A 15,107-nucleotide genomic window follows, 5' to 3' on the forward strand; every position below is an offset into this window, starting at 1 on the left:
CGTCTGCACCTGGAACCTGAGCTGATGGGACTATTTCTAGACAACCTGGGAATTTGGCCGAGCTCTTGTTTCTGGCCTTGTCTGAAAGGTCAAACTGAACGTTCGGCGCACATCGTCAGCTTGAAACTCAAAGATGTACTATGGAGTTTTTCTGAGGTGTGACTCCCTTTGTGTACAGCAGTGGTTCTCAACCTTTTTCATATCAAGGACCCTTAATGTAGTCCACATTAGAGCCACAGACCCCCATTTGACGAGATCTTGTCTCTCGAACCCAAATCTGAGAATATTTTTATTGTTAAGATATGATTTTGTCCAGAATCCCATGACTATCTGTACTTGAGGTAGCGAGATAACAATGAAACTATGATCAAAACGGTCATTCTAAAATGACAAAATAATGAAGTTTAACAATTCATCAGTTTGCTGGGGACCCCCTGGAATGCCCTCAAGGACCCCTGGTGGTCCCCGGACCCCACGTTGAGAACCGCTGGTTTACAGTGTCACTTTGATTCAGATAGGCAGCAGGCGTAGCATCGTTGCCTCATCTACAAGCTGAATCAATTCCTTATCTCGTATGACATATGCAAATTCCACTCTCACAGTTGTCTCTGCTGCTGCATTGATTATATCATTTGTATCATTTGTTTTGCAAATGACAGATATTAGTAGATCAACTTCAAATTCTGCAGTAGAATTCAGCTGGCTTGCCCACCAAGTATAGACCAATTATTTTTTCCATTTTTCCCCATTGCACTCATGAGCACCAATTCACGATTAGTAGCCAAAAATATTATTGGGCTTTGTTAACTGTCCAAATTGAGACCGAAGGCAATAACTGAAATAGGCCTACCTTTTTTTTGCACTGTACATACTAAATATACAAATGTATTTACATTTGTATATTTAGTATGTATTTTTTTTGGCAACACTGAAGAGTGTTTCGCTCCAAAACAGAATGCAGAGACACATTCCTGGAAGCACTTGACCCAGATTGCAGTCAGACAGCACACAGGTTGGTGATAAGTGCACACTTGCCTGAATGTTCACTTAAAACACTGTGGAATGTGACGATTGGATGCTGTAAAATTTGTATTGCACACCTTTGGTTTCACCTGAGTCAGAACTGTTGTGTTTTATCTTTATCCTAGTATGTATGTGCATTCCTCATATACAGTCCGTTTACATGTTTGAACTTGAAAACAGTTTCAGTTCGACTTTCTCAGATATATAAATCGATCTCAGCACTAAAAGAAAATCGAGTGCATGTTTGTTTTGATTGCACTTTTTCACACCATTTCTCAAGCCGGCTTCGGTGGGTTTCCTGGGAAAATATGAACATGTTAGCTGTGCATTTTCCCGACCGAGGTCAGATGATGCAGCAGCCCACGGGACGAGTAGATCACACACAGACGCTCTGTTTGCAGTGTAGGTTGCCGTGTAAGTGTGTGTGCGTATCCGAATGATCGCATGATGCGAGTTTGGACGTGGCTCCTCCTTTGTCCCCCCCCCCTCCGGGCCCTTAGAGACGTGAGAGAGCTAGGGGAAGCTGGAGGGTGTTTCTTCCTGCTCTACCTTCTCCTCTCTCTCCTTTACACACATATACATATATACACACACACTGCTGTCTTTCTAGATCACCCTCAAACAGCTCAGGGGCGTGGTAAACATGCAGAAGGATGTCTGGTCGCGAGAATCCTTTGTGTGTGTGTGGCAGCCGATCATTACTGTCTAATCCGGTGGTAGCTGTGTAATGCTGGAGCAGGGAGGGGGGCCAGGGATGCTATCATCAGGACCAGCATCATCATCATCATCATCATCATCATCATCCCCGGGGTCGACCGAGGCGGATTAGACCTTCTCTGAAATGGCTTAAGCTGATTTTTAGCCCAAATATGATCTTTTTGTTCTCCGCCCCAAATCCCTAACCTGACCCCTTTCGTTGTGTAGGTGATTATGAGCTTTACTCCCCTCGTGTTTGTCCGGTTTAGAAAGCGATCGGTGAAAGGAGAGGCAGGAGAGGCCCGGATCGGCTGTCTGCCGCCTCCGCCCTCATCAATATGGAGCGAGAGTGACTTGGCAGAGACTGGCTCGCCCCAGTGGGATTTGAGCCCTGGTATGAGCGAGCGAGCACACTCCCTGCTTTGTCACTGTGGAGAAAGGCGCCGCCTCTGTCATTAGTCAGTCTCATTGTTTTTTTTCTCCTCCCCCCCCCCTCTCCCAAATAGGCAACCAGGTTTGTGTGCAGCTTAAACATGCAGCTGAAAAAGCCGCTGAAAATCCAGAACGGTCCTATTTTTGAAGTTTGAGATATTGTAAATATTTCAATAGAAAATGTGACTGTTGGAGAGGGAGGCGGGGCAGTGTTTTCTTGGATGATAAAAGACGGTGATAGTGGAGTAGTTACGTCCCAAGCCTGTTCCATGTGTTTATTTTCCTCATTGCCCCACTCAATGGGGGGAAACCCACATCGATCATTGTTCTGTCTGCCGGAGCACAAGATCCCCCCAAAGCCCTTCGCCTCTCTCTCTCTCTCTCTCTCTCTCTCTCTCTCTCTCTCTCTCTCTCTCTCTCTCTCTCTCTCTCTCTCTCTCTCTCTCTCTCTCTCTCTCTCTCTCTCTCTCCTCTCTCTCTCTCTCTCTCTCTCTCTCTCTCTCTCTCTCTCTCTCTCTCTCTCTCCCCTCTCCCATACCGCTCAGAATCTCCTAGAGACTCACAATAGAAAACGGAAGTGAAATCTGGAGGGGCAGAGGCCTTTTTCGGAAATGATTTCTGAATGGACCAGACCTCGAAAGCTCAGCTAGACTCCTTCAGTGCCCCCCCCCCCCCAAACGTCCCACTGGGAGTTTCTCGGGGAGACAGGAAAATGTCTCGTATTCAAAGAGAAATGGCTCTTTTTTTTTTGCCTTTTATGGTTAGGGTGTTACAAAAAAAAAAAAAAAAAAGAGAATAGGAGCTGGAATGGAAAAGCTGTGGGGGGGGGCAAGCAAGAGCAGGAATGTACTGGATTCCTCTTCTACCTGCTGATGATGTTTCAGGAAGGAGGGGGGAGGGAAGGAGGAGGGGAGGGGAGGGGGGGGGGGGGGGGTGAGATCTGCACATTCCTCTTCCTTGATGTCAGGCAGCGGACTATTTTTTCCCTCGCCGGCGTCTTCTGGGTTAGTGTGTGACTCCTCGCAGTCGGGGTGTGTGTGTGTGTGTCTGGGTGGGTGGATGGATGGGCAGGAGGGGGTGGGGGGGTGGGGGGGTTACTAAGCTTCGACCTAATTCGGGACACCCAGCCAGAGATAACTGCCTGTATGATTCATCATCTGCTTCCTGTAATGCAAAAACTCCCCCTCATTTCCACATAGAGAGAGAGAGGAACCGGCTGCCAACAGAAATACCGTGGAATGAAACCGAGGGACAGACCGTCTCCAGTGAAACAATACAGGATCAACATAATCTGACTGTCTTTTTTTTTTTTTTTTTTTTTTTTTTACTGCGTTCCGACCGTGATATTTATTCGGTTTCTCGTCTAATGGACCGAGCCGCTCCGTCACCGGACTTCAGCCCCGTCTTGATGAGAGAATAGAAAATCAATACGCTTAATGGTTTAAGTGCTGTAAGGACGGGGGGGGGGGGGGGGGGGCAGGCAGGCACTCAGTGGATGCTAAATGTGCAGTGGAGTTTGGCTTCTATCATCAGCAACTTGCCTTCTTGCTTTGTGTAGAAAAAAGTAGATCTAACTCCTATTTAACATGCATTGCACTTTTAAAGAGAGAATGACTTTAATGTGACAGTGCTGAGCATCAAGGCCCCTAAACAGCTAAACACTCACTTTTACAAACTTGCATTTAATTGATGACTTGTTATTGCTTTCATTATGGTATAGTAGTACTCCCTAGTAGTCCAATATGGTTTTGAATGGAGTGGAGCATCACAAGCTGTGGTTCTTAATGGAGCAAGCAGTCCAATTCTTCCCTGATACATGTCTGATTATTAATGCAGTATTAATGTGTTCCTTGTGTTTTATAGCATATTGGAGTTGTGGACCTACTAAAACAGACTAAATATCACATGTGGTAACAAACCAGGCTTATCTGCTTATCTATGATATCTAAATCAGTGGTTCTCAACATGAGGTCCGGGGACCACCAGGGGTCCTTGAAGGGGTTTGAGGGGCCACCCCAGCAAACTGATGAATTGGTAGCACAATTAGAGAGTGTAGAAGAATGACTGTTATAGTGACATAGTTTCACTGTTATCTCTCTACCTACAATACAGATAGTCATGGGATTCTGGACAAAATCATATCTGACAGTAGAAATATTCTCAGATTTGGGTCCGAGAGACAAAATCTCATCAAATGGGGGTCTGTGGCTCTAATGTGGACTTGACTGTCAGGAGGGTCCTGGTGTTTTCTAGAGTGGTGGATTGTATAATCTTGATCCAGCGGGTCAAGATGTGAGGTGCAGATAATAAAAGCAGGTCAATCCATGTGTGTAGCAGATAAACCCAGATCAGACTGTATGGCGATTGGACGGAGCAGTATTAGTAAGCTCTGGGCAGATGTCCCGACAAAGAGGTATTAATACCGATCAGTGCTGAAAACAGTATATATATATGTGTGTGTGTGTGTCTTTTAACTTTCCTAGGATGAATCCATTTGCTCCAGCATAATGCAGGAGACAGATTAGAGATCGTATGAGAAGCCGGAGGACCCCCTTGTGTCCGACCGAGTTCGTATCCCTCCGCACGGCAAGCATGTAGGCCCCGAGCGAACATCCACATACACACACACACACAAACTTCCCAGCATGCTCTGTTTCCTGTAGACGTTGAGGAACTCTGGATATTTTTAGACCTGGAGTTTCCCGCCGTGAGACCGAGGTGAGAACAGGACGGATAAACGAGCGAAGATGAAAAGAATATACAGACTCATACGAGCAAAGGCCTGGATCTGCACTACGCTTTGTTCCGCTTGGTGAATGCATGTAGTGTGGCATGAAAAGCCGCTCTCAGACCTCATTATGGGGGTATGAAGTGACCCTCCATCCATAAAGAAAGCAGTCCACTTGTGTTGGCCCGGGACACAAGACGCTTGTTGTCGACCCCGCAGATGGCCGGGTGTTTTTGTTGTCCAAATGCTGGAGGAAAAGCGTGTGACAGACGCAAATTAGGTCCGGAAGTGTCCTTGAATACAGAGGGATATGATGTGTTGATTACCACATACATGCATATGCGCACGTACACACATGCACAAGGAAACAAACGGCGTTAATGGATACAATAACTTGCCTTCTCCATATATGGTGACTGCCAGTAATTGCTGATAGAGAACAATGCCTTGCCACCCTGCTTTCCCCTGGTCTTTGACCTGTACCAGCTTGTGTACATAGCTACCAAATAGAAACACTAATGGTCGACAACTGCACCCACACACACACACACACACACACACACAAACGCAGAGCTTACCTTGCAGTATAGCCTGTCAATAAATCAACTTGGCGCCCCCTGCTGGGACATAGGATCTGTTCACTCTGGTCTGCAGCACCAAGTCACAATGTGGTAAAACTGCCATCTAGTGGACAAATAGAAAATTACCATTCTGCAAGCCATGCAAGCATCTGTCCTTTACGGCAGTGGTTCTCAACGTGGGGTCCGGGGACCACCAGGAGTCCTTGAGGGGGTTCCAGTGGGTCCCCAGCAAACTGATGAATTGTTAAACTTCAGCATTATTTCATTTACAAGAAGTGAACACAATTAGAGAATGTAGAAGAATGACTGCTTTGATCATAGTTTCTCTGTTATCTCTCTACCTGCAATACAGATAGTCATGGGATTCTGGACAAAATCATATCTAACAATAAAAATATTCTCAGATTTGGGTTCAAGAGACAAAATCTCATCAAATGGGGGGTCTGTAGCCCAAATGTGGACTAAAGTAGGGGTCCTTGATATGAAAAAGGTTGACATTACTGGATGTATTCTGACCACGCTGTCCCATGTCCTCATGTCTTCCAGGTGAACTGCTCAGCCAGCCGCGCCCCGAGGGCCTGACCGAGATCATCTGTCCAAAGAACGGCACGGAGCGGGTGAACGTGGCGCTGGTCTACCCCCCGACACCCACGGTGGTCAGCCCCTGTCTCAAATGACCCCCTGCCCCCCCTCCCCCGGATTAGACTGTATCCCGTGGGGGGGGGGCGCGCTTCCACCTCTGTCTCTCGTCAACGCCTCCCTCCCGCCACTCTTATGTGAAACCTATAAAACCCAGTTCCCTGTCCTCCTCCCAAAGCCAGGCTGGGACCCCCCCCCCACCCCCCGCGCAGCCCGGCAGCCTCACACTGACCTGCGCCCCCCCCCCCCCCCCCCCGCTGTACGCACCGGAGTGGATCATCGCTTGATATGTGAGTGAGTTGGAATCGTTGTCCTAAGTTCACTTTTTGAGGTTGTGCCGCTTCTCTAGGGGGTTGTCGAAAGGCATTCTGGGAAATGTAGGAAATTGCTAACTGAAGTAGAAGTAGATGCGGCAGGTTGAGCGCATTGAATATCACAGATTGATGATATCTGACAGTGTAAGAGAGTGATCTGAGGTTGGAAAATAAAGTTTGAAATTCAGCATGAAGTGCAACAGATTTCAGATTACAAGAGGGCATTATGTGTATCCGGCAAATATAGATTTTACCAGAATTTTGCACTTGGTGGGTTTTAATTTCGATACACTGACTGTAATGTTTACTCTACACATTCTGTCTTGTTCACGTTAATTTGTTCATATGTTAATTTCCGTGTCGTTTGCCATTACAGGTTGTCCTCACCCTAGTGACATTTGACAGTATTAGAGGATCATGGATGAGCACAAGCTTCAAGCGGGGCTGATCCACGCAGTAACAGCCTCATCGCACCGTCCCACTACCCTCCTGTTGGAGCCCTAAAGCGCCCGTGGTTGTCAAGTTTCTCAGAGTTATTCCTTGTCATTGGGCTACCATGAGCTCAGAGTAGATCCTGAGCAGGGGTTATCAAGTGTCTATAGTCTTTGCTCACTGGTGAGTTGAATTTAGACTTAGAAAAGTTTGCTACAATTGTGAAGTACTCTAGATCAGTGGTTCTCAACGTGGGTTCCGGGGACCACCAGGGGTCCTTGAGGGGGCTCCAGGGGGTCCCCAGCAAATTGATGAATTATAAACTTCATTAGTTAACACAATTAACACAATTAGAGAATGTAGAAGAATGACTGTTTTGATCATAGTTTCTCTGTTATCTGTCTACCTACAATACAGATAGTCATGGAGTTCTGGACAAAATCATATCTAACAATAAAAATATTCAGATTTGGGCCGAGAGACAAAATCTCATCAAATGGGGGTCTGTGGCTCTAATGTGGACTACATTAGAGGCCCTTGTTGTGAAAAATGTTGAGAATCACTGCTCTAAAAGATACACTGATATTTGAATTTCCTTCTCTCGTAATGACAAATGCAAAAAGTACAATTTCAAAAATGTGAATCATATGTAATATATTTCTCAGAGCCTATTTAACACTCAGAGACACTTGGGAACTAGCGGGCCAGATTTCTGCCAAATCTCTCTCTGTCACACCCAGGAAAAGACACACAAAGGACTTGAGAATGAATCAGGAAGACTGCTTTATTTTGAAATCTTGTCATGTTTTACCCCAAGTTTACCCCCAAATGCTGTATGTAAAGGTTGACATTGAAGAGAGCAGGATAGCATGAATTCATGTTGTACATCAGAGAGTCAAAGAGTGATTGAGTCTTACAACTATTTACATGTGTAAATATTTCTCTATGCTTACATTGTAAAGCAAACTGAAGCTTGTTGCCGCGGGAGACGGACGATGAAACGGTGGTAAAGAGAAACACAGCAGCAGCAATTAGAAAACTCACTCTTCCCTGTACAGAGATTATCTTTGGTTTAGCATGCAGCGGTCCACATAATGTAAGATTAATGCAGTAATTGCAATGTAAAATCAATGGGATACCTTTATGCCAAGGATATTAAAGCTCAGTCGGATTTGTACAGATATTTATCTACATTAGCCAAACCATGGCTAATTTATAATATGTCATTTCACCCCTGTTAAATGCTCAAGGTTTACTATCATTGTATGTAAATAAGAGGAAACTGTGGTGTGTATAGGGAAGAGAGGAAGATGACTTCTCCAAACGTCAGGTTTCAAGTCTTCACACTATTTGTCGTCTCGTTTGGATAGTTGATTTTTTTTCACTGGTCTAGGAAAATACTGAAATATGACAAAAAATATTGAGGGAAACTTGCTTTTCTTTTGTACATAATATCTTTATTTTTGTATGTTGACACAAGATGTCACTACTACAGCTTTGACATTATTTACAGTGCAATGTTGTGCATGACTCACTTGGCCAATGTGAGAGTGCACATACTGTTTTATATGTAGCTGGTTGGAACATCTCACAATACAACGTAAAATACCAAATGCAAATAAACCAATAACTGGTTTTAGTATTACGGCATCACTGTGGTATTTATTTCATAATATGTCATTATACAATAACTGATGTTTTCTCCAAAGTGATACATATAGCTACTGTAAGAGCTTCATGGGATTCATCTCCATGCTCGGAAAGGATCTTTGTGTTTTGCACTTCAGTTTTTAGATGGAAAACAACTCATGGACCTAAAAAGTAGCTCACTGGCTCCCTCTAGTGGCCGTTAGGAGGCATGGCGTTTTTTTGGTGTCATTTTAAATTTGAACGTGTATCCTGTAGTTTTTCTATGGCAAACAGATGTTGAGTCTGTCACAGTCCAGGAGTGTGTTGAGCTTCTCACAAGTGATGTTGAAGTGATGACCAAAACTGTGATCAACAAGAGACATCAAAATGTTTAAGGATTTGACCATTTTCAGCAACATCTCTTCCTCAGCATGCCATAAGATGGAGACAAGCACTCCTATAAACAGATGGATTATGAATGTGAGGACCCACACTATAAATGAAAAGGTATGAACTTGTTCCATTAGAGACAAACTTAGCTATACATCTTTGACATAATGACCTCTCCTTGATCAAGGTGGGTAAACTTCATCGTACCTATTCATAATGGGAGATAAATGGAGTTACATTAAGACAGGACCAGGCCAGGGCAGAATCAATCTTAACATCATTTCAAAAGTATCATAAATATGAGTGTCAACAACCTTAGGACCCATCCACATAACCCATAGGGAGTAAAATGTAATATCTATAAAGAAAAATAAACTACACCTGTATTATGAATAAGGAATATTTCAATAAAAGTAGTCCCAACCGCTGACCACTGACTGACTAATAACTGGTATGCCAGAAACTCTCTTGACTGTTTATGTAGGCTATTAAACAAGGCCAGTAGTACTTTCTGTCTTCCACCATGATCAATGCAGACACCAATCAGTAACAATTACATTTAAATAGCAATAAACCCACCTAGTTCAAATAACTAGCCATATCTGCCACACAGTGGGTTTGCTTTATTTTAATCTATCAGAAAAAATCAACAAAAAAAATAATTTTAAATTCTCTTTTTTTCTTATTTGTTATTTTTCATTTGAACATAATACAATCAAATATAGTAGGCCTGATAATAAAAAAAAACAAACAAAAAAAACACCCCGGACAAACACCGATATATAACCCCCCAGTGGAGGGCAAAAATCATTTCTAATTTCTTCCATAACCATAAATGAAAGGATGACTGCGCAATTTATGCGCAACAGTCTCGCCAACAAGCTGCGTCCATGTATGTGTGCGGGGTTGAATTCTCGCGATACACCAGATTCCACGCGATATCTTCTCGCCGAATCCCTTGCACTTCCTTTTCCTCTGCGTGGCCTGAGAGGTAAGAGAGCATCTCTGGATATGAGGACCGGAATAGCCATTAAATCTTAACAAAATCTTCGCCATCCTGCACTTTAAACCTCTGCGTTTCGTAGATTATGATAGTACATGTTAATCGCTGTTATACGTTTGTATATGGATGTGTAGATTGTAGTTGAATTTCTATATTTCCGATATACCCGGTCTGGACGCTAGCACATTAGCATTCAGCCATATTTGTTCCGATACACCCAACTAACCTAGCTTCTTTACGGTTGCTGGCAACTATAACTATACTTGTCTTAATATCACTGGTGTGCCTGAGTGTTTATGACTTGGTCTCTTCGTTTTACTCGTGAAATCGCAGATTAGTCGTTCCTGTGTTTGAACTTTAGCTAACGTTGCGAAGGCGAGTCATTGTAAAGATGTCATGCACTGACATGTCTGAGGTAAATGCAAATGTTTCTTCTCATTTTGTCTTACAGATATCTGAAAATGGTCCGCTACTCCCTCGACCCCGAAAACCCGACTAAGTGTGAGTAATAAATGTCGTTTCCCTGTCTGCTTGGCTAATGGCTAAGACGTTGTGTGGTCGCAGTGATGACTTCTTAGGACACCTTTGGATTACACATGAAAAGAAATTAAGACCAACTGAGCTACCAAACTTAAAGTCAGCCTCTGTCACTATACTGAGTGCCACTGCTCGTGTTTTTGATAGACTTCATCTTGTGTTTTTAGCATGCAAGTCGAGGGGCTCCAACCTCCGGGTTCACTTCAAGGTAAGATGCCATGCTGATATTCTATCAGTATTGATAACTTAAAAAAATACATTAGTACTAGGCCTACCAAACACAATGTTAAGATGGTTGATGCAAACTTGCTATGCTGATATATCTAGAGAAAACAAAGCGGTGAAAGTCTGTTTGAAATCTGTGTGAATTCCTATTGCTTTTAATTGGCATGTAATAGATTGCAATGATGACCATTTAGGACACCTTTGTATTACCCATGAAAAGAATCTTGTATATCTGAGCAATCTAACATGTGCCTTGTGAATTAAAGTTACAGTTTTTACAACGCATGCTTACACAGTTGGACATGTACACATGTGTGACCTCCTGTAGCCCACGTAATGTAAATAAGATGCATATTTTGCACATATGGTATGCTATAAAGTCACATTTTTCTAAATGACATGAAAAACTGGCTTTTAACCGCATATATGCCAATAAACTCCATTCACTTAGTTTGTTTTTGACAACTCGAATCGGCACCAAAACCAGCAACAGTACTGAAAATTTCTCAACTTGAGCTGCGAAGGCGATGCAGTCTGAACCTGTCCTCAGTCATTATTCTAAGTTGTATGCCATTTGTTAATGTTTTTTATCAGAACACCCGTGAGACAGCTCAGGCCATCAAGGGCATGCACATCCGCAAGGCAAACAAGTACCTGAGGGATGTTATCGTGAAGCACCAGTGTGTCCCATTCCGTCGCTACAACGGTGGTGTTGGAAGGTGTGCCCAGGTGAGTTCTGGTTTGAAAAGATTTGAGTGCATGAATACAAATACATTACATTTTGGAGGTTAGGTGCTTGCCAAGAAGCATGTATCTTTGGTAAATGGAAGGAAACTGGGATATCCTGTTTGTGTATGCACAGAATCAGTCAGTCCTTGGTTCAAAAGTTGCAATGATGACCATCTTAGGACACCTTTGGATTTAAACATGAAAAATGATCATTCTTATCTGAGCAGCTTTTGTGAATGAACGAAACGTGGAGACATTTCCTGTCCTTTGTGCCGTTTTCTTTCTCTATGCGTCGTAGTACAAACATTTCTTGTGTCCTTTTTTCAGGCCAAGCAGTTCGGCTGGACACAGGGACGCTGGCCCAAGAAGAGTGCCGAGTTCCTCCTCCACATGCTCAAGAACGCTGAGAGCAACGCTGAGCTGAAGGTACGTTCGAGTGGCTTGAGTTGGCTGCTGCTTGACTTTAGGCAACTTATTGAGTAGAAAAGTACTCCACCCCTGTTTTCAGTTTGGTTTTGTTTGAGTTTGTGGGAGGTTGTCCCGTTGTTCACCTGTAAGTTGAGGAGAACATGGACACCAAAGTCATCCATGTGTCCCTGGTAGATCATGTGCTCCATGCTAACACTTTAGCATGTTGATTTATAGTAGGTTACTAGCATTATCTCAAAAGTGAGAATTATTTGTAGCAGCTGTAAACTAAATGGTAAGTAATTTAGTAATTTTCCTTTTTAATTCACATGTAATAGATTGCAATGATGACCATTTAGGACACCTTTGTATTACCCATGAAAATAATCTTGTAAATCTGAGCAATCTAACATGTGCCTTGTGAAAGCATGTCTACACGGTAAGACATGTTGTACATATGTGTAATCATCATACAATCATAATGTAAAAAAGATGCATATTTTGCACATTCGGTATGCTGTAAATTCACATTTTCCTTAGTCTAGTCTGTATTTCATCATATTGTGGCAATGCTGTCCATGTGTGCATTGAAACTTTAATTTTGAGTAACACACATTGAACCCCATTCTTTAATGTCCGCTCTGGACCAGTCACTGTTGACCAGTAGCTCTCCAACCTCTCTGTCTCCACCCCAGGTGTAGTTGCTGTACTCACAGCAGCAGCTCAGTCTTGCCTCCTTAGCAAAAGCTCCTCAGTGTTTAGTATGGCTGAAATGTGGAGTCTGATAAAAATGTGGTTCAAAATGTTCAACAGTGGCATTCCTATCTGCAGCCATAGTTGCTTCTGCTTTTAGAAATAAGCAGAATTTCCTAGCTAACTGGCTAATATGCCAACAAAACAGCCCCCATACCTGAGAGGGGGGAGGCATGGAGCCAACAGAGCTGCCCCCTAATAACTGCTAAACCCTGGAACCCAGACTTTAGAAAACAAGAATACTTGACCAGAGTTCTGATTTCCAGTTGGAAGCACAGATGCCCCCATATTGGCCTGTGGACCTACAAAATTGGATGTAGGCCTATGTTTTATGGTTTTTCCCTTCTTAAAGTAGAAGGTATGGGGGATATATGGATTACAGCATTATTAGGTTGTGCAAAATATGAGTAGAATTTACTGAGAACGAAAATGCAGAATGTGTATACGAAATCTATCAAACATGACATTAAGTATAAAAACCGGTGGAAGCGTAAAACCACCACATGAAATGGCCTATATAACACTGAGATATGGGAGTATGACAAACGGATGTGAATTTACAGCAAATGCATAATATGCAAACCATGGTACAGATTCCAGGTTTTATGGGCTTCTGATCTGCTGTGGTTGGATGCACATGTTGTTGCAGGGTCTGGACGTGGACTCTCTGGTCATTGAGCACATCCAGGTCAACAAGGCCCCCAAGATGCGTAGACGCACCTACCGTGCCCACGGACGCATCAACCCCTACATGAGCTCCCCCTGCCACATCGAGATGATCCTCACTGAGAAGGAGCAGATTGTTCCCAAACCCGAGGAGGAAGTGGCCCAGAAGAAAAAGGTATAGTAGATACTAGAGATGGATGAATGCAAAGATGGTCAACCTTCAATCTGTGGATGACTTTTCCTCAACAGTACTATTGTACATGTTTCAAGTCTGCAGTATGTCAGAAAGGCATTGCTTATTTCAGTGGGAAAGTTAAAGTCATTCAGGGATTGAAGATGGTTGAATTTTGTCCTTCCAGATGTTATCAGACTTTTTGGTACATATGGTTGCAATGATGACTACTTAGGACACCTTTGGATTACCCATGAAAAGAATTGATGAAAAAACCTGAGCAACTCAACTTAAAATCTCACTATTTTTCTGTGATTGACAAGTTAATGACTTGAGTTTTGTTCTGCAGGTTTCACAGAAGAAGCTGAAGAAGCAGAAACTCATGGCACGGGAGTAAATGCAAATAAACTTGGACTCTTCTTAATGACAGCGATGTCTCTTGTATCTTTCTTTTACGTTTACGGAAATATTGAGACAAGACATCTTCTCAAACAAGATCTGTTTTGAAGCTGCCAGTTGCATAAGGCTGTTTCCTTCAGTGGTTTCCAGTGTGTTTTTATTATTGGTGTATTACCTGAGGGTTTGAGTAACCATTACTACACAATTACTTGTGTCACAGGGTCACCAGTGATCATCCACTTGTGCATGGTTGAGTTTTAGGGCCTTACATCTTTTTGGGACTGAGCTGCAGACACAGTTAAACATATTGCCAGCTTAACATTTTGAAGTGTGCCTGGAGGCGTGGCCACAGCGGGCCAGCCATCATAGTAACAACCAGTTTAATGACGTTGTTGGTATTTGACTGATTTATGAACCTGGGCAGATATTCAAATCTAGCAAATGGGACAATGCTGTTATATCAGAAGGTTCCACCTGCTTCGTGGATGCAAAGGACTTGGACTAATGTGTACAATTCTCTGCTGTAACGGGTATGAACTGCACAATGTGCCCAGATCACAATAAAGCACTCTGATCATGTTCCACAAAGTTGGACTCCACTCAAAAATAGAGCGGCTTCCTTAACACTTTGTTTCTGTTGCGTCCAGCTAATCGGTGTGTAATGTAAAATGAAATCGAACTCATAAATGGTACCCCTCCTCTCCACTGTGAGGTCAGGTACAGAGCAGCACTACTGGAGCTGGTAGGGGTTCATTGTCTTGCACTTCAGCAGGAGGGTACATGCCAACAAAAGTTAGCTTGGGTTGTCTTGGTGGCGGACTGTCTCTAACCATTAGATGACTCCTCCCAAAGTAAAAATATATGTTAATATTAAATTGTTGTGTTAAAACAGTTTTAAACATCGCTCTGTGCAGGGTTAGGCTTTTTTTTTTACCTCATCAGTTTTAGGTCATTAAGCTCAGTCATTACCTTTCATTTACAAATGGGGATCTTGTCAGTGTTTTCTTTTACCATGTTATTGATTTACTTTTAACTTCAAATTTTCACCATGGTATCTCCTTGTATCCCCCTGATACCTGATTCATTTTTCTATTTTGATTGTAGGTCATTTAGCCACATTAAGCCCTCTAATTCATGTTTTTTTTTCATTTCAATATTAGCTCAATAAGTCATGTTAAATCCCCCTGTTTTGTGGCATTTTTTCCACTAGATTAATTCTTTAAAAATAATCTTTTCACCATTGCTAGTTCTTATGGTACCATATAGCTAGGAAAAAAAAGACCTTTTTCAAAAAGATTTTTTTTTTTTGCCTCGTTAAGCCATTTTCACATTAAGCCTTTTAGAATGTCCT

At 42.9% G+C, this 15,107-nt stretch overlaps 1 protein-coding gene and 5 non-coding genes across 6 annotated transcripts; all 6 read left to right on the forward strand.

Annotated features, from left to right (window-relative positions):
- The first annotated feature begins 10,255 nt into the window (after positions 1-10,255).
- On the forward strand, positions 10,256-13,786 carry rpl17 (ribosomal protein L17). Its single transcript, XM_071547221.1, has 6 exons — positions 10,256-10,368; positions 10,572-10,612; positions 11,224-11,358; positions 11,686-11,784; positions 13,169-13,360; positions 13,707-13,786. Exons 1-6 carry the CDS (start codon positions 10,287-10,289, stop codon positions 13,752-13,754), a joined length of 597 nt encoding a protein of 198 aa, XP_071403322.1. The 5' UTR covers positions 10,256-10,286; the 3' UTR covers positions 13,755-13,786.
- Positions 10,426-10,493, forward strand: LOC139667733 (small nucleolar RNA SNORD58). Its single transcript, XR_011696957.1, has one exon. It is a non-coding gene; the product is annotated as a small nucleolar RNA SNORD58 (small nucleolar RNA).
- On the forward strand, positions 10,804-10,870 carry LOC139667735 (small nucleolar RNA SNORD58). The gene has a single exon (XR_011696959.1). It is a non-coding gene; the product is annotated as a small nucleolar RNA SNORD58 (small nucleolar RNA).
- LOC139667731 (small nucleolar RNA SNORD58) lies at positions 11,517-11,586 on the forward strand. The gene has a single exon (XR_011696955.1). It is a non-coding gene; the product is annotated as a small nucleolar RNA SNORD58 (small nucleolar RNA).
- LOC139667734 (small nucleolar RNA SNORD58) lies at positions 12,106-12,172 on the forward strand. The gene has a single exon (XR_011696958.1). It is a non-coding gene; the product is annotated as a small nucleolar RNA SNORD58 (small nucleolar RNA).
- On the forward strand, positions 13,573-13,642 carry LOC139667732 (small nucleolar RNA SNORD58). The gene has a single exon (XR_011696956.1). It is a non-coding gene; the product is annotated as a small nucleolar RNA SNORD58 (small nucleolar RNA).
- Positions 13,787-15,107: the final 1,321 nt, after the last annotated feature.

Source organism: Centroberyx affinis, unplaced genomic scaffold, assembly GCF_046629955.1.
Source record: "Centroberyx affinis isolate AG114_WGS23_722 - 3 ecotype Tasmania unplaced genomic scaffold, CSIRO-AGI_Caff_v1 ptg005729l_1, whole genome shotgun sequence".
NCBI lineage: Eukaryota > Metazoa > Chordata > Actinopteri > Beryciformes > Berycidae > Centroberyx > Centroberyx affinis.

Excerpts from the sequence above, each read along its gene's own strand:
- rpl17 (XM_071547221.1), top strand. The coding sequence starts at position 10,287 with ATGCAAATGTTTCTTCTCATTTTGTCTTACAGATATCTGAAAATGGTC. Across the intron at positions 10,369-10,571 it reads CCCCGAAAACCCGACTAAGT|CATGCAAGTCGAGGGGCTCC; the intron begins GTGAGTAATAAA and ends TTGTGTTTTTAG. Across the intron at positions 13,361-13,706 it reads AAGTGGCCCAGAAGAAAAAG|GTTTCACAGAAGAAGCTGAA; the intron begins GTATAGTAGATA and ends TTTGTTCTGCAG.